The sequence below is a fragment of the Daphnia pulicaria genome, chromosome 11, assembly GCF_021234035.1.
Source record: "Daphnia pulicaria isolate SC F1-1A chromosome 11, SC_F0-13Bv2, whole genome shotgun sequence".
Taxonomy (NCBI): domain Eukaryota; kingdom Metazoa; phylum Arthropoda; class Branchiopoda; order Diplostraca; family Daphniidae; genus Daphnia; species Daphnia pulicaria.
The window spans coordinates 999335-1016169 of NC_060923.1; the positions used below are offsets into that span (position 1 = coordinate 999335).

At 40.0% G+C, this 16835-nt stretch overlaps 3 protein-coding genes and 2 long non-coding RNA genes across 8 annotated transcripts; 2 read left to right on the forward strand and 3 right to left on the reverse strand.

The window, feature by feature from the left end:
* The first annotated feature begins 71 nt into the window (after positions 1–71).
* On the forward strand, positions 72–3945 carry LOC124315069 (kinesin-like protein KIF23). Of its 2 annotated transcripts, none has more exons than XM_046780419.1 (14): positions 72–234; positions 365–590; positions 669–902; positions 962–1071; positions 1133–1351; positions 1407–1578; positions 1644–1877; positions 1943–2194; positions 2256–2396; positions 2463–2704; positions 2768–3092; positions 3162–3368; positions 3448–3519; positions 3580–3945. In XM_046780419.1, exons 1-14 carry the CDS (start codon positions 224–226, stop codon positions 3742–3744), a joined length of 2610 nt encoding a protein of 869 aa, XP_046636375.1. In that variant the 5' UTR covers positions 72–223; the 3' UTR covers positions 3745–3945. The 2 variants fall into 2 exon arrangements, with proteins under 2 accessions (XP_046636375.1, XP_046636376.1); XM_046780420.1 differs by having other exon boundaries at positions 2768–3004; positions 3206–3368.
* Positions 3946–4253: 308 nt separating this feature from the next.
* On the forward strand, positions 4254–6278 carry LOC124316069. Its single transcript, XR_006911787.1, has 5 exons — positions 4254–4979; positions 5071–5214; positions 5276–5780; positions 5844–5990; positions 6062–6278. It is a non-coding gene; the product is annotated as an uncharacterized LOC124316069 (long non-coding RNA).
* An 821-nt stretch (positions 6279–7099) lies between these two features.
* Positions 7100–8173, reverse strand: LOC124316071. The gene is made up of 2 exons (XR_006911789.1): positions 8047–8173; positions 7100–7564 (listed from the first exon to the last, which is right to left on the reverse strand). It is a non-coding gene; the product is annotated as an uncharacterized LOC124316071 (long non-coding RNA).
* Positions 8174–8603: 430 nt separating this feature from the next.
* Positions 8604–12940, reverse strand: LOC124315077 (advillin-like). The gene is made up of 14 exons (XM_046780439.1): positions 12819–12940; positions 12260–12356; positions 12070–12183; positions 11645–11847; positions 11355–11580; positions 11150–11284; positions 10901–11081; positions 10634–10843; positions 10310–10560; positions 9969–10241; positions 9736–9898; positions 9531–9664; positions 9201–9464; positions 8604–9125 (listed from the first exon to the last, which is right to left on the reverse strand). The coding sequence occupies exons 2-14, from the start codon at positions 12350–12352 to the stop codon at positions 8838–8840; spliced, it is 2535 nt and encodes an 844-aa protein (XP_046636395.1). The 5' UTR covers positions 12353–12356; positions 12819–12940; the 3' UTR covers positions 8604–8837.
* A 988-nt stretch (positions 12941–13928) lies between these two features.
* On the reverse strand, positions 13929–16830 carry LOC124315081 (phosphatidylinositol 4-kinase type 2-alpha-like). 3 transcript variants are annotated; one of them, XM_046780444.1, is made up of 8 exons: positions 16387–16830; positions 16173–16253; positions 15986–16104; positions 15585–15917; positions 15302–15520; positions 14998–15228; positions 14787–14926; positions 13929–14724 (listed from the first exon to the last, which is right to left on the reverse strand). In XM_046780444.1, exons 1-8 carry the CDS (start codon positions 16640–16642, stop codon positions 14625–14627), a joined length of 1479 nt encoding a protein of 492 aa, XP_046636400.1. In that variant the 5' UTR covers positions 16643–16830; the 3' UTR covers positions 13929–14624. The 3 variants fall into 3 exon arrangements, with proteins under 3 accessions (XP_046636400.1, XP_046636399.1, XP_046636402.1); XM_046780443.1 differs by having other exon boundaries at positions 14998–15231; positions 16387–16828; XM_046780446.1 differs by having other exon boundaries at positions 14998–15231; positions 16324–16437.
* Between the last annotated feature and the right edge of the window lie 5 nt (positions 16831–16835).

Genomic DNA, 16835 nt, shown 5'->3' on the forward strand with positions numbered 1-16835 from the left:
AATTTCAAAGTCATATAAATAAGTCAGGTAACTGGCAACGCTGTATTTCGAATTCATACCTGACGATTTGGCGATGCTGCACTCTCAGTTTGAATGAAACGACAATCGACAACGGCCAAAAAGTTTGCCCACTCCCAGACAAATCGGTTTACATTTTGAAATCCCTCATTCGTTTTAAATATTTGACAGGGGTTCACAAGTACTGAACCGAATAGGCTCGAAAATGAAACCATCGTAAGTTTTCTACAAACCGTATTAGTGTGTGATTTGTGTTTCGTGCTCTCTTCATGTCCAATTATGCTCTTTTTTTTCACTATGCTTTGTATACGAAAGAAGTTAAGAATATGTTTTATGTTGATATTAGGCGATTGAAGATTGCACCTAAGGTGCCAACCAAACCACCAATCACTCCAGCACGGTCCAAACAAGCATTGATGACTTCCAGAGATCGGGATCCTGTGCAAGTGTATTGCAGAATCAGACCTCTTGATGTCCCCTCTGATGATTCGTGTGTAACTGTTTTAAGTGACACTGTAGTGCAAGTTGTACCTCCAGAAACTTCTCAAGGTTACAGAAGTGGAACAACAAAAGTAAGTTGACACTTTATTTCCCAGCAATTTATTTTTGAAAGTACTTTCAGTATTTTAATCTTGCTTTCTTTTTGATAGGCGACACAATATACATTCACTGGTGTGTTTGACGAGAAGACCACACAGAAACCTATTTTCCACACTGTGACTTTACCGCTAATAGAAGACTTGCTTCATGGAAAGAATAGCTTGCTATTTGCCTATGGAGTCACAGGATCAGGAAAAACACACACAATGAATGGTGAGCTGCAGGATGGTGGCATTATCCCTCGTTGTTTGGATGTTATTTTTAACAGCATTGGTCACTACCAGGTATTTCAAAAATAAAAATATCGCAATACAGTTGTACTAACCAATCTTCGATGTATCAGGCTAAAAAGTATATCTTCAAACCAGATAAAATGAACAGTTTTGAAATCCAAAGTGAAATTGATGCATTATCAGAAAGGCATTCTGAAGGTCTCACTTCAAACAAGTTCAAGTAAGAATACCAAATTCTTAAATTTTTTTGAAACAATCTAATTATAATTGCGATACTTTAGGACACCTGCACGCAGAGGACAAGAGAACGAAGGGCCGCGCGTAACGGATGCTACACGGATTTCAGCATTAGATGAAGACCAGGCTTATGCTGTATTTGTAACGTTTGTTGAAGTTTACAACAATACGGTCTTCGATCTGTTGGACGATACTCCTATCGATCCTCTTCGACCTGGCAAGATACAATCAAAAATCTTACGAGAAGATCAACATCACAATATGTAAGTGAACAGTTCACTTGTTAAGGTGAGCTGCTTTAACCTATTCAATTTACAGGTATGTTCATGCTGTGACTGAAGTTGAAGTTAAGTCGGCCGATGAAGCTGCTGAAGTTCTTGCCAAGGGACAAAAGCGACGCCGTGTTGCTCACACTACTCTCAATGCAGAGTCGAGTAGAAGCCACTCCGTGTTTAACATCCGCGTTGTTCAGGCTCCGCTTGATTACCAGGTATCATCGATCGATCACTAAGTCTGCGATTTGAATTAAAAAACTAATCAATTGCCAATTTGAAGGGTGCCATTCCAGAGAAGGTGCTAACTGTAGGCCAGCTCTCATTAGTTGATCTTGCTGGTTCAGAAAGAAACAGTCGAACTAAAACCACCGGCGAACGTTTGCGTGAAGCTGGTAGCATCAATAACACCTTGATGACGCTTCGATCTTGCTTGGAAATTCTGCGCGAAAACCAATTGAATGGCACTAATAAAATGGTGCCCTACCGTGATTCTAAAATCACGCATCTTTTCAAGGTAAGCGTCCTGTCAAGTTCATAATGTATCTAATATTACTAAATGCTAAAATGTTTTGTAAACAGAGTTACTTTGACGGCGAAGGAAAGGTTAGAATGATTGTTTGCGTGAACCCGCGTGCGGATGATTACGACGAAACTCTTTCCGTGATGCGTTTTGCTGAAATGGCTCAAGAAGTGCAAATCGCACGTGCCGTACAGCCCAATATTCGCTTGGAAGCTACTCCTCGAGCAACGCCAGCTGGAAGAGACGCCCTTCTCCCAGGCCGCAGAAAGGCCAATCGTGTTCTAACCGAAGCATATCGCAAACTGGAACAGGTTTTTATTCCATCAATGCGAGTTTATTAGTCTCATATTTAACTTCAATGTGATTTTGCAGGGTGGAATTTCGAACCCCCAATCAGAAGTGCCGTTTGACATTGATATGGTTTTCAGTGCGGCTCGCTGTTCGTGGCCTCCTCTGGAATTACAATCAGCATCGGATGATCGACTTATAACGGCCTTGGTTGAGTATCTGCAGGTAGTTGTTTTATATTTCAGCATAAATTTGCGAATGCTATACACGTGTTTAATTCATTTCTCAAAGGTGCGAATCCGTGATCAACAGAGTCGCCGGGAGCAGCAAATGAAGAAATGTGTCGAAGTCCGAACTCTTATTCGTGATATGGAAGAGGAGCTCATTTTGAAACGTCAAGAGAACTTGAGTTTGAACGAGCAATTGAAAGATGAGCGTTCGCGTTGCCAAACATTTGAAAACCGTGTCCTCAATGCGGAGTCGGCTAACGCTACCTTACAGCGCCATGTACTCGAGCATCAAAAATACGCCAGGTAAACATTCACGGCTAAAACGGCTATTCATCAGTTTTTTAAATTTCGTCTTTCTCATTTAAGGTTGTTGGAAGAAGAGTTGAAGGAGAAGGATTGCCTTCTTAATCAGGGTGAGATGGAAATCCAACACGTAAAAGCCAAGGAGAAGACAAAGCGGCAATTGGAACGCGAAAAGTTAAAGAAAGAGCTGGACCGTTATAAGCAAGTAGAATCTCAACTTCAGCGACAAACCGAAAGATTTCTTGTTATGCGTGACTTGCTGGATGCCGGCTGCTCAGTTAAAGTTCCTGGCACCAGTGGATCTAGCGAATCCGAATCACGCACGCCTTCGATTGGAGCTACACATCGCGTCTCTGATCCCAGAGTCGTTGGAACCCCTTCTTTGAGAGTAAGATGCTAAAATTCCCTCTGGGTCGATTAAGATTGTCTAATTTGTATTTTTTTTTTTTTAATATAGGGACCAGCTGTATCCACTAAGAAACGCCGCTCACGTTCTGTAGATCCTGGTAAGGGATGGGTAGACCATCGTCCAGAAAACACTCTTGAAACCGATACAGTTTTCCAGCCACAAATGAATCGTGCTAAATCCATTACTAAATTAGTAGATTCCAAAACGATCACTGATCCCAATATTTCGAAATACGTTCTGAGAACGCAAGAACAGGTAAATTATTGGATCACTAACAGCACATTCCAACCAATAGCTTATACTTAAAGGATGTTTTTATTTTTGTCTTTCTTAGGATTCGTCCGGAGAAATTGAAACGAAACTTTATAAAGGCGACGTGTTGGCTACTGTCGGTGGTGGAGCTCAGGTAAATACTTGGTTAATTGTTTTTGAATCCTCAGATTTTTTAATTTCCCTATTTCGAAAGGTTGTGCTGAAAGACGTTGAGATTCTTCGACATTCGTCACCAACTGCTGCCAAGCGCCATAGTGATGGCAGACTAAAGGATGTACACAGTCGTGTTGCTGATATTGAGAACCGTTGCGGCTACGCCATTGAAGGACACGGTCGCGTTAAAAAGCACTGCCCTTGAAATAACTTGCCACCCTGCCCGAACTGATCGACGAACAAAATTTCTTGAACTAGGTTAGCGGATTTCCCTCTCATCTCGCCCCTGCTTTTTTCGCTTCACTTTTAGCAATTCGTCTTGAAAATTTTTTGTATTTCTTTTACATGTGCATTATAACTTTACTATCGTATTTCGTTAATACATAATACACCGAACAGCTATGTCTACAATTTGTTTGTCTTGAAACTCAGACATCTCTCCACTTATATACTCTCCCCTCTGAGCTCTGACAAGGTGAGATCGTGGAAGTTATGCGTTAAGGTAAGAAGAACACGTTATTATCATACGTTCCATTCAGGGCTTTCGCCAAACGTTATCGCAAGTATTTACATACATTTCTTTCGAAGATGTCAAAAATAAAGTAAAAAGGTTATTGTGTGGAGGAAGAAATAGGCAAATAGCGAGACATCGAGCTTCAGAAATTGGCTGGCAGAGTGGCAGGTGGCAGCACTGCTTTCTAGTCCTAACGGAAGTTCGTCTGCAGTGTAAAAATGAAGAATCAAGTCAGGCTACATAACTTATGAATTGTGAGGCTGCAAACTCAGCATGGCGTTGTAAAGAAGTTTCAACCGTTGAATTAATATTTAAATGTGGTGGGTTGAGTCTAAGCCGTCCAGTAAAAAAAAATGTTAGAAACAATCCAGGATTCCCAGATAACTTCGGTACAAGAAGTGAGGTATGCATTGTTTCACCTGCATATTCAATCTCTCTGTGCTGATAAAAAGTGAAAGAAAGAAGTGATACAAGAAGATTTTGTTCTGTGTGTTTTTTACGGGACAAGGTTACCCCATAACTTAGCTTGAAAACAACAATAAGCCTTTCAAGTACAGTGTTGTGAGTGTTTAAGTTGTCTTGTTGGCTTATGAAGAATCCAGTGATGAAGAAGATCAAGTACCTCATAAAGTGAACCCAGATCGAGTGTCAGCCATTACATGAACTGCCAGATCCATCCGTTTACCATAACAAGATCTTTAGTCTACATGGGAATCAATGGGATGGCAGTTCCACTGGTTCCACATCAGGCAACAAAATATCACTGCTGTAGAAAAGTGTTAGCCAATAAGAAGGAACGTCGACTCAGTTTTCACCTACGTGTTCCATAATCGACGAAGAATAATCTTTTTTGATTGATATTTTCAAAACCCTTATCACTCACCTCTGCAGCCAAAGTTTTACAACACGAGCCACAATATTATTGGGTAAGACTTGTAATTCTTGTTTGTGTGTATACTTTAAGTAAGAATAACATTTTCTGGATATTTTAACGTAATTCCTTATTTATTTTTATAGACTAAAAATCTTCGGGTTACGACCGACACGGGCGCAAATACTGGTTTATTGCAGGACGCATCTTTGTCGAAGGAACTGGTAACCAGGAAGAAATTGACGTTGACAAAGACACTAGCTACAGTTGAAGAAAAAACGAGCATAAAGGTGAATGCAATGAAACTACCTAGTTTTGTCATAGTAACGTTAATAATTCGAATTCTTGTAGGCAACAACAAATCCTATCTGGAACTTGACGAAGTAGTTGCTAGTAGAGAGGCCGTTCAGATGGTCGTCAAAATTGAGAAAGAAGGAGAAAACAAATCTAATGAAAGCCTATCGGTCGATGCAATCAAATGACAAAATAGAAACTGATAAAGTTGTGAAAAAGTGTGGCATCTGTGTAGAATCGAGCCATGAAAACCAGCTAATACCAGTACACCAATGACCAGCGGAACTTATTCCACACGATCCTCGACAGGCACTATTGTGGCGCGACAGGCACTTATGTTGCCTAACTAATGGTTCTGGAGGAGTCGCTATCAAGGAGAAAAGCAGTCAAGGAGTCACTTGGTCACATTCTTCTCACAACTTCAACAACAGACAACACTTGAACGTTAAGAGCGTAAGGTGATGAACGAGGAAGAGAAAAAGGATAAAGAACTAGAAGAGGAGATGCAATGTCTACATACCGTCCATTATGCCAAAGTCATAAAAAACAGGAACAGTTGATGGTAAACATTTTGATTTCGTTTTAAACCCAACAGCTAATGAGCTTTTTTTATTCTTTTCAAAAGATTTGAAAAGTGCAAGAGTTCCGTCTTTATGGCCACGTGAGTTGTCGCTAGCTGTCTGCAACTCACCTTATGCGACGCCTTGATATCAGACAATGCGGATTAAGAGCTGGATCTTGGCGAATCATCAATTCATCACTCATAACTGAGGTAATTTTGTGAGTTCATTCTTGTAACTAGTTTTAAATTAATTAAATTTGTCGTTTTTTTATAAATCGAAGGTCTGGAATCTCGGTATGTTCAAGCTAATCCTGCAACTGTAATCGAAACTTATAGAAACTTCCCACCTGATCCAGCCATGGAACGGCTGGTGGAACGGCTGACAGGCAACACGTTCAACGCGGATCATCTGTGATTGTTGTGGGTATGATTTTTTGTAAGTTAACCCGTTGGCTGCCACGCCTTTGTTCTCCCCTAGCTCCTTAGCACGGGCCGCGCTGTTCGGTCTCGTGGTTTACATGCCGCGTGGTCGGACAGTCGCACCAGCCCCAGATTCGCCGAAAGGCCCCGTTAGGCAGTGCACCATAGGGACTTCCCCCTTGTCGATACGGTGATGGATTCTAGAGGCGTGCATTCCATCTTCTCCTGTCACCGTGTCAGCCCGGACTTGTCAGCAATGGCAAGTCCCACCTTGGTCATGGATCCTTCTGACGTGGCGCGTAGAGTAGTAGAAAAACAACCTGCAGGTTGTATGGCGTGGCAGCCAACGGGTTAACTTAAGTGTATGTAATTATGTATGTTTGTATAAATTGTACGCTTATAAAATGTGGAGGAATTGTGGGTGGAGGTGGGGAAAAGGACAATATATCACAATTCTATTCTCAATTCATTTATGTTTATTTCATTTAGTCAGTAATCAAGACTTAGGCTACATCATTTAATAAGCAAAATAAGAGAAAAGAAAACAACCGAACCCGCTAAACAATCATTTTTAAAATAAACATTTCAGCCTTTTCATTTACGAAAGCCCATACGATCAACAAGTACATAAACAATGCTATGGGTTTTTTATGTTCCATTGCCCTCAATCAATTTTCTAACAAACAAAATTTACTTTTATTGAAAACATCTTGTTTTTTAATTTTAATTTTCTCTCTTAAGTAGCACATTTTTTTCTCTAGAACAAGAAGAACTTTTCCGTTCTCTCTACTCACACAGTTATTGAGGGAAGATAACAAATATTCTAGAAAATAACCTTTTCAAACTGACATTAGAATATCAGTGATCTCTGGTTCTGTTCTGGCTTCACTAATGTACTCCATCACTTAATTTAAACACACAAAATGGTTTCAGTCATGTGCCTTAACAAATAAAAGAAACAATTATTATTAGCAGTTTCATATTCAGCCAAAGTACTAGACAAGTGGATGTGACAAGCTTATGCATTCCTCGCAGTCGCGAGTGCCCAGCGTCCTCGGGTCGGTGTAAGTGTAGCGGTAACAGCAACACTAAGAGTAGCAGATGGAGGTGACAGTTGCAGACTAACAACCACAGTGAAAACTGTAGCAGTTGCACCCGTTACTGCTTTCTGCTTGCTAGTTGCTACAAGCCAGCATCTGCATGCCCCTGAGCTATTCTTGGGTGACACTGTCATAAGTTGTTGAGGAATGAGGGAACCACCATGCAGACTTTGCACCAAGATCTTCTGAACTTTCTTCGTTGAGTCTCTATCACCCACATTATGGGTTTAGCCTGTGTGCGACAAAGGTTTGGTTTTTCCAGATCTGATGAAAAGAATAAAATGCTGATTAGATATAGATCCAAAATGAAGTAAATCAGTGTTTTGATTTGTGGCCATTCTCTAACTTATGCTCCACTTTGTGTCAAACTGTTTAATCACATAATCGTGAGGCATAATTTGCCTTGTGATCAGGAAGTCTTAACTTAAATGAGCAAAAGAAATGCATGTTATTAGCTATATCAAAGTACATTTAATTCCTCGATTACAAGAATACATAAACTATGTATCATGTGATCTAAAGAACAACTTAAACCCTACAGATTTAACTTTTGATTTCAAAAAGACAGAACTAAAACACTTAATCAGAACGAATGAAAGAGCTGGAAAAGTGTCATATGTCAAGTGATAAAGTTTGCCAGAATTTTCTGATCTCAAAGAATGAAAATTTCAACAAGATTAATACATAATTTTTGGAATACGTTTAAATAAATAAGAAAAATATTTAATGTTTAATTTGATAAATACTCAGGGAAAACGTCAGGAACCGGAAAAGTGAAAACCAAGAAAAACCAATCAGCCTTAACCAACGACGGCCATTTTTGGCAGCAGACTGCAGAGTGCAGACGAACTTCCGTGAGGACTGGAAAGCGGCGCTGCCAGTTTCTGAAGCTCGACGTCGCTATTTCTTCCTCCATAAAAATTAGTCTGCTTTTTATTTCTGACATGCAAATGGATACGACATCACGCATCAATACGTCGCTGAGGAAAAGCGTGAATGGCGAATATTTTAAAAATCATTAATTGGTGCCGTTCCATTCCACTGGTGTCGTAACTAAAAAAAACCTATTTACACTTTTACAGTCCATCAGAAACTTGAATGGGGTATTATCGACATTGTATCTTCAGTCGGTGATGCATGTTACCAATTCGTCATCATATCAGGCTGTATCCGGAATTGAACAACAGTTCTCCGATTTTTTCACGTGAACGCAGCTCTCTAACCACATCGACAAGGTGGTTGTAAACATCGAAATTAAATTTAGTAACTAACGTAAAGAAAAAACATTAACATTAAGTCAAAATATTTTCATTGTTTCTATTGGACATGCCAGCGATACTTATAATGGGGGAACATATATGTGATTAAAACCGGCCTCTTGGCCGATGGCCCGAAAACATAAAATCTCAAATTAGGGCGAAAGGGATAAAGAATAAAGATGGCAGCGGAATTAACAGGAAGAAACGTAAAGCGACAGGATAAAACCTTAGTTCCACTATTTCCTTTTCTTATTTTTTACTTGGATCAAACTTAAAAATTAAAAAATGCCAGCACCCTTCTTCAATTGATCGCGCTTCCATCCAGGCAACGCGTCAAAAGCGGCACGTTCCATTTTGAACACACGGGAAAACTCGGCATCGTGAAGAGACAGCTCCTTCTGACTGGGATTTACGTCAGCGGGAAGCTTCTCTGCGTCCTTCTCTTGCAAAACAACTAGCGGATATCGATTTTTCTCACCTCCAACACCCTTAATGGACATGGTAATTGTCATGTTGGGATTGGTTTTCATGAGTTCTGCTTTCATTTTCTCGAAATCCATTCGGTTCTGAATTTGAAATTAGTGAACGAGTTTCCCTCTGTTACAATTGTTAATTTACACAACGTTATCTATTTTTATTACCTCCCAGCTGGTGGGGTCCCAAGCACCGAAAAATCCCGTGAAAGTGGGCGGTTCGCAGCCCTGGTGAACCTTAAGAATTGGAGTATCCATATCACGTCCCTTAGGATCGGTGCGCAAGTATTCGACAACGCCCTTTTCAACCAAAGCGACTTCTTGTTTGTTGGAATTGACACCAACCCAGATGAAGATTGAATGCCAAGCATCAAGCACCATCACGTCCTCCTCGGCTAAATCGGTTTGATTAAATTCAAGGATTTCCTCTACCTATTGTGTTGAAAAAAAAATTGTTAAGTTGTGCAACATGTCAAAAAGTATTGCAACGTTCGTTACCTTTATGTTTCCGGTGGCATTTGAGCACTGGAAGAGACGTGGTTCATGTTCATGAATCTCCTCGGCTGTTCGCATGTCTGTTATGTAAGGGCCTTTGCCTCCAAGCAATGTCCAAAATTCATCCTTTTCTTGACCTGTAACGGTAATACAAATAGCAAGATTTATAGCTCAGTTGAAAAACGAAGTAATATAGCGATCAAATTACCTTCGGCCATAATCTGCGAATCAGCTTTACCATCAGCCGCGACTTTCTTGGCCATTTCACGCTCATCGCCAGTGCAACCCTTGCCGCACCAAATGAAAACGACAGTTGGCGAAAACAAAATGAAGACATCGTTGGAATTGAGAGAAGAGGCTTTCAGTGGAACCTGCAAACATTTTTGATTTCTTTCGTTTAAACTTTTTATATTAACAAGATTTTGATTCTCGAAAATGTACCTGAATAGCCTTAGTGTTGTGAGCGGCATTACCGCGAACTTGGAGAATGTAAGTGTTTCCCAAAACATCATCTTTTTCACCTTCTTGGGACTCGAAAGAAGAAGCCCGTCCACCCGAGTAAATAATCAGCTTGCCACCAAACATGGCCAGGAAATGCTCCGGTTCTTTTCCTTGGATAAGACGGATTTGAACAGCTCGACCTCCGAGTTTGTTATCCAAGGAAACGGCCATCACTGCAGCAGTACCCTTTTCATCTTGTCCGGCAGTGGCACCCTTTAATTTCAGACACATTTAATCGATTCGGTACTCCATGTTCTAATATTTCTTAAAAATTAACGTACCAGCCAATAATAGATGATGTTCTTTTCAGTACCGCCGGCTGTGTACGCGTAATTGATGACGTAGCAATCGCCAGAGTAAAACTTGCCGTGCTCAGAGTGAGGAACTGGAGACAGCTCCTTATCGATAATGCGATAAACTTCCTTTTTACCAGTGCCATCGTCAACCATTCCTGCTTTAGCGGCAGCCTTGGGATTCTCGTGGAGGGTCGATGCGTCAAATTTCGTTTGAACAACTTTGGCGATTTTGCTAGCTGTAAAAAAATAAATTCTATCGTCATTGTTTTGTCTTAAGGGGGAAGAAAAAAAGAAAAATAGGATCCTCACTTGAAGCTTGTCTTCCAAAGCCAACAGCTTGATCGCGTACTTTCCAGTCGCGAAACAAGGACTTGAACTCTGCAGGTTCACCTCCATCGAGAACGCGGACCACGTTGGTGTTTGGTGGGTATTCCTTCTTCTTGGCAAAGCTCTGGCCATTTCTCATTGCCTCTGTGCGTTCTTGTTGAGTTGCTTTCTTGCCAACCCAGACGAAAATACCTGTTTCACAAAAATTATTATCGTCGACAATTAAATTTGTTGGCTGACTAAAATTACCATTAGCGCCATTGTCAATAATGAAGCTGTCTTCAGACTTCAAATCAGCTTGGAAAAGGGGTCCTTTCTTGATCTCGGTGACTTTCAAAGTACCATCTTCATCCGTGCAACGGTACAGTTTAATCTCAGTGAAAGTGGTAGTTTCCACGGCTTCATCTTTTTCGGCATCGGCAGCTTTCAGCTATTTAGATAATTTACATTTAACATCACAAAGTAACTACTGAATAGGAATTTGTTTCGATTCTATACTTTTTTGTCCTTAATGGGGAGCATAGCTTCAAATGCTGCTCTCTCAGCATCTGGCAACGCAAGTTCTTGGCCATCTTCGACGATGACCAAAGTGCTGTAGGATTCACCATGATCACCCTTCAAGGATTGCGCAAGCTATACAAACAAAATGAGAAAATTAATTATTTGAATTGTGAACAGATATTGAAAAATAAATGGTTCGCACCTTGGCAGCGTGCATTTTCTCCATGTTATTAGCAGATCGACCAACCCATCCGAAAATGAATTTCTTGCAATCCAATACGAAAACATCGCCTTCGTTCATCAGAGACCAGGAGACTTCCGGAAGTTGGCGCACAATCGGATTCCGTTTGCCTTTAACCGAGTACAGAGCAGGATGGAATTCATCCGTTACATGTTTGAAACCAGATGCAGCTCCTCCAGGCAAAATCCTAAATAAAATAAACAAGAAAGAATTTAGCTTAGCTCTGCAATTAATCTAAAATTCTGCAATACCTAATGCCATCCTTGAAATAAGTCATGAATCGAGTAGACTCGCTGCCTTCGACTTCACGTTGCTGGACAGGTGAGCCACCCAAATAATCATCCAGCTCGACAGCCTTAATGGCAACTACGCCAGCTTCATCTTGGGTAGTTTCCGTTCCGAGCCAATAGTGAATGAAACGTTCAAGTTTTCCGCTTGATGCTGCTTTAATTTGCTTTGAATGAAAAACATTCGATATGATTAATCACCGCCATTTACAGTGTCCCAAACCATTTGAAAAGGCCTTATCTATATCGCAACCGTCTACCATACGTTGTGATAAAAAACCAATGTTATCTCAACTTGCCAGGCAAAGTTTGGCAGAAATGTCAACTAATGGCTTCAACAACTGAAGTTGAAAGAAATAGAAACACCGGATAGACAGTTATAAAGATACCTGGAGAAGAGTGCCACAAGGCTGGCCAGTTTCGAAAGCGCTGAAAATCAGGTACGAGTCACCGGCATGGAATTTGCCATATGCCTCTTTAGGTAGCTGCACAAGCTTCAAATCCTAGATAAAAGAAAAGGTGTCCTATTTTTTGTTGTTCTATGGTTTGCTGTTATTCATTAACGGTAAAAGGCCATACTTCGACACGCCAGATGATGAAGGCGGTACTGTCCTTGGACACAGCAATGAAAGCCGGATCGACGACTTTGTGGTGGTTGGTGGGGGTGGTCATGGCGCTAAAATCGAGAGAGTTAATTACCAAAACGTTAGAATAATTCAAATAAATGCTGAAAATGGGAAGACGGAATAAATGGGCCAATGGTGTACATTAAATGGTTAGGAATGACACGTCAAAATAGATAGCCTGATAACGAAATGTCATTCCTATCTACGTTCGATACGTTGCTTGTATACTCTTTGTTCCGCACTGTTCTAATACTGTAAAACACCATATAAGGATGATTTTGTATAATCCTCAATACTGTTTCATGAGTAAATGTTTCTTTTTTGGTTTTGATTTCACCAAAAACGTCTGCGCAAAATTCCCAATTAAACCAAGTTTTAAAATCAAAGATAGCGAAAATAGCGGTAAAGGTAATGGGGAAAAGTGAATTAAGACTTGCTCAGCATTCGAGGGGCATGTTAAAGCTAGATTGCTTAGCAAGAAAAGTTTGTAATTTTAAAAATATAGAAATTACCTGAATTGTAAAGGAGAGAAAATTCGTGAAGAAGACTCGGTGCTCTGTACTGCAGTTGCCGGATAACGGAACCGAATGCGACCTGTAATCTCTATCAGCCTAGTTTAGGGATAGAAACGAGTTTCGCTTTTATCACTCGGAGAGAATGAAATATATTAGTCCTCGATAGTCATCACATGTTCTTGCCTTATCGCAGGCGATGTCATGACGACGTCGGTGGAAAAAATATTAAGTCAAGAATAAGCTACGTGTCCACAGACGTTTGCAACATAGCATATGACACCCATCGCTCGTCACATTTAATAAAAAAAATTTTTTGACGGTTCCAATCCAAATATCAGTACGGATCAAAAGTCAAAATTGGGAATCGAACAGTAGCGCACGTTGTGCAATGGACTTACGATCGTTGAAACAGCTCCGTCTAGCTAAGATCATACACCTCTCCATGGCGAGTGAAGCATAATTTATGATCCAGCACATTTCTCGAATTAGAACCGGCCAAATGCAGGATTTTAATTTAAATAATATGTAGATTACTTAACAGATTATACGGAATGTGTGTCGCAAATTCTTGATAAATTTTACACTGGAATCTTATTTGGCAGTTTAGAAAAAGGTTGACTTGGAAAAAGGTTTCTTATCAGCCTGGAGCTTTATTACGCCTCGTCAGCCGTGATCTGCTGTCCGCCTTTCACGATTAGCTTACCATCACTTAAGGAATTCAAGTATCAAGGACATAAAAGACAAGAAAAACACGCATTATAGTATCTGTTGCATTAATCCACAAAACATTATTAAAGAACTTGAAAATTACCTTAAGACCATGTTATCGTTGAAGAGTTTTTGGAATCGGAATTCAGGGAATCGATAAAAAAATCCAACTTGAACGAAACTTTTCCTTCAAAAATTTTCCCTTCATTTTAAAATCCGGGAAAAAAACAATTTTTTTTCTCTTAAAAAAACTCAACTGTTATAAGATACTTCTTATCAATCCTAATGATGCAAGAAGTAGTCAACAAACACGTTAAACAATAGAAACATTATTATACCTGATGAAGTTATACAGGGGGAAATCTAATCTATGAATTGAATGTATATAATTAAGCAATATTGTATCATGCCAATTACAAACGGTATATTCGATTAGGACAAAGGTTGAATGCACTGCCTTAAAAACGAAAAAGTTGATTATGTTAGTTTGGTGGTCACAAAAACGGCACTAACCGTACACATCATCTGAATGTTTGCTTCTCCATCTACATATTTTTTTGATTGAGGAATGGTGTATGTATTTTTAAGATGTAAGCATGTTGTATGTGTACAATAAGTCATTATAATATGCTAGAGGAGAAAAAACAAAACCGGAATAGGTGGCCTACCTATTCTGATTTAGGAAGAGCCGAACAAGAGCTACCGCTGGCAAAAATTAACCGACCATACCGACATACCCATGCTTTTGTTGGAAATCCACCGAACAGCCGCGAATAAAAAAATAGTGATTATGTTCGCGAATCAAAACGTCCGACGGTGTGATCATCCAAGAGGAAAAATATACTGTACCATTTTCTCATGACTTAGGTTCGGCGTACGTGGCAATCAACAAATGCGTAAAGCATGATTGAAATATTATCGACAATTTAATCAAGGTAAACGAATCGTATGTATACTGGTGGACGCGTGACTTCCTGGAGACGCTTTTATATCCCTTCTCTCAACAGATGAAATGCTATTATACATCCTTTCATTTGTTGAAGTAGCGAGAGGGATTCAGTTACGTGTAGAAAGATTTTTTCTTCCCCCTCACTTCTACCACCAAGAAAAAACTGGGCCCTTATACTGGAAACGTTGAGTAAAAGTATCGCTGAAGTTGCGGAACGCAGCGGTAGTCCCGACGTGACCCTTGGATCTATTAGCAAACAATCAGTTAGTCTTGCTTGGTTCATTAAGGCTAAGATTTTGACAGGTAACCTTTCCACGATGACTGGAGGCATCTGTACCAACTGGACAGGAGACTTTCCGTCTTTCAAAGCTTGGCTCAGATTGAGCAATTGTCCTCGCATGACGCCCATTTGGCGTTCATACATGTGACGATCGAACCCCTTATCTTCCTATATTTGTCAATATCACAAGGCATTATTCATGAGACAATCATGTAATAAGAATTTTCGGGAAGCCTTACCTTGAAGATCATGTAAAGTTCATCACATAAGTCTTGGACAACATTCATGTCAGAAATCAAAGGCAGTATTAAATCTTTGATTTCTGTTGAAAATGGGATTTTGGCGTAGGGCAGCCAAGCCCAGTGGAATGGGTAGGCTCTCCATGAATCTGGGTGTTTGAAAGGAAACGCCAAACCATTATCAATCGCAGCTATCTTCACTTCCGGCATTTTAACTATCGACCAGTCGTCCTGCTAAATCACCAATTTAAAGCAAAATCATTCCAAAGTTCGAAAGAAAAAACAAATTATTAACTCAGCAAACCTCTTCATTAGTAGCTTTCACGTCGGGTTTCTCGTACTTAATTAGCCAGTTGTCGTTGCCTCGATCGGTATTACGAATGATAAAATCAAGGATAACTAACTTCTCAAACTGAAACTGAAAATTTTTCTTTATGGTTTCAGGAAGAGGATCAGATTCCCAACGCCGCAGCCAGTAATCAGCATCCTTATATCCTTCAACGAATAGCTGAAAAGAGCCCACCTAAATTGAAAGCAATTTTAAAAGATTTGTTTTTGCTGATTTTTCACCAAAAAGACCGACTTACCTTAGGTGGTAATCCGATGCGATGAAATCGTCTGCCAACGCTTGGGAAGTGATCTGAGACTAGTTTTTTTACATGCGACTTTTCTCGATCTATTCTAGAATAATTAAAGGTTTCACTGACAAGCATGACGACTTTGGTCCTTGGCACGACGTTGAGTCCAAGCTTTTGGTCAACGATAGAGGCACCTGCTTCTGACAGATAGCCCTGATTGGGTACCAAACATGATCGCCCAAATAAACAGGGACAACATAAACTGTGAAGCCATTTAGTCCACTTTGGATTCAAACGGCCGTAGGGTTCTTCATCTTTTGGCTTGAAGACGCCGTTTACTTTCTAATAAATTTATTGAAACATTTATGTAGACTGAGAACTCCAACAGTAAACTATTTGCTTTGTCTTACTTCTTCAGCATCCTTTACAAAGTAACTTCCAGATGAACCTTGATATATCCGCTCAGGATAGATTCCATGTTCGATTGCAAGCTCAGCAGCTCTAACAATATCACTAAATTGAGGATCATCTATTTAAAAGAAAACCAAAATGTTTGTTTATACATGGGTTTGAAAGATGTGAATTAATCCGAGTTACCAGGAAAATAGTTAAATGTCAAATCAATCTCCATTCTACTGTTCAGTAAAGGCTGGTACTCCTGCACACCTCTTGTAGAATCTAGAGAGAAAAAAGAGGTCAAACAAAAAAAAAAAAATTTTTAGTGTTGGCAAACAAAGGAAAAATTTACACAAATTTGTTTCCATCACAAGGAAATAATTCAACAAGTTTGATAGTTAGATTTCTTATTCACTTGGTAGGGTGCTGTATCCAACGTCAGGCAAGAGCGCTGAATCATCTGAAGTAGAGGATGTGGTTCTGGTTTTAGCTGTTGGTGCAGTAGATTGATAACTTTTCACGACCGCGCCGTTAGAATGACTACGACTATTATGATGTAACGGCTGTTCCTCGGTCGAGTTGTTTTCTACAAGTGCAGTCGAAGTTGCTTCGACAGAAACCAATTCAACGTCGACTAGAAGCTCAGTCCGAGTGATGTTCACTGAAGACATGTAGAGGCACTCAATTTCGAATCAAAACAGTCAAACAATAGCTTAATTTTGCCCGAAATAAGTCGCAAAAATTACTATCAACGATTTTCTGTAGTGAAGATCTGCCCTGCTTAATCTGGGAATCTAAAGCAAATAAGCAGGTCGCGATAAAGACAGAGACGTACAGATTAAAGGAACCACTATATGGATTCAT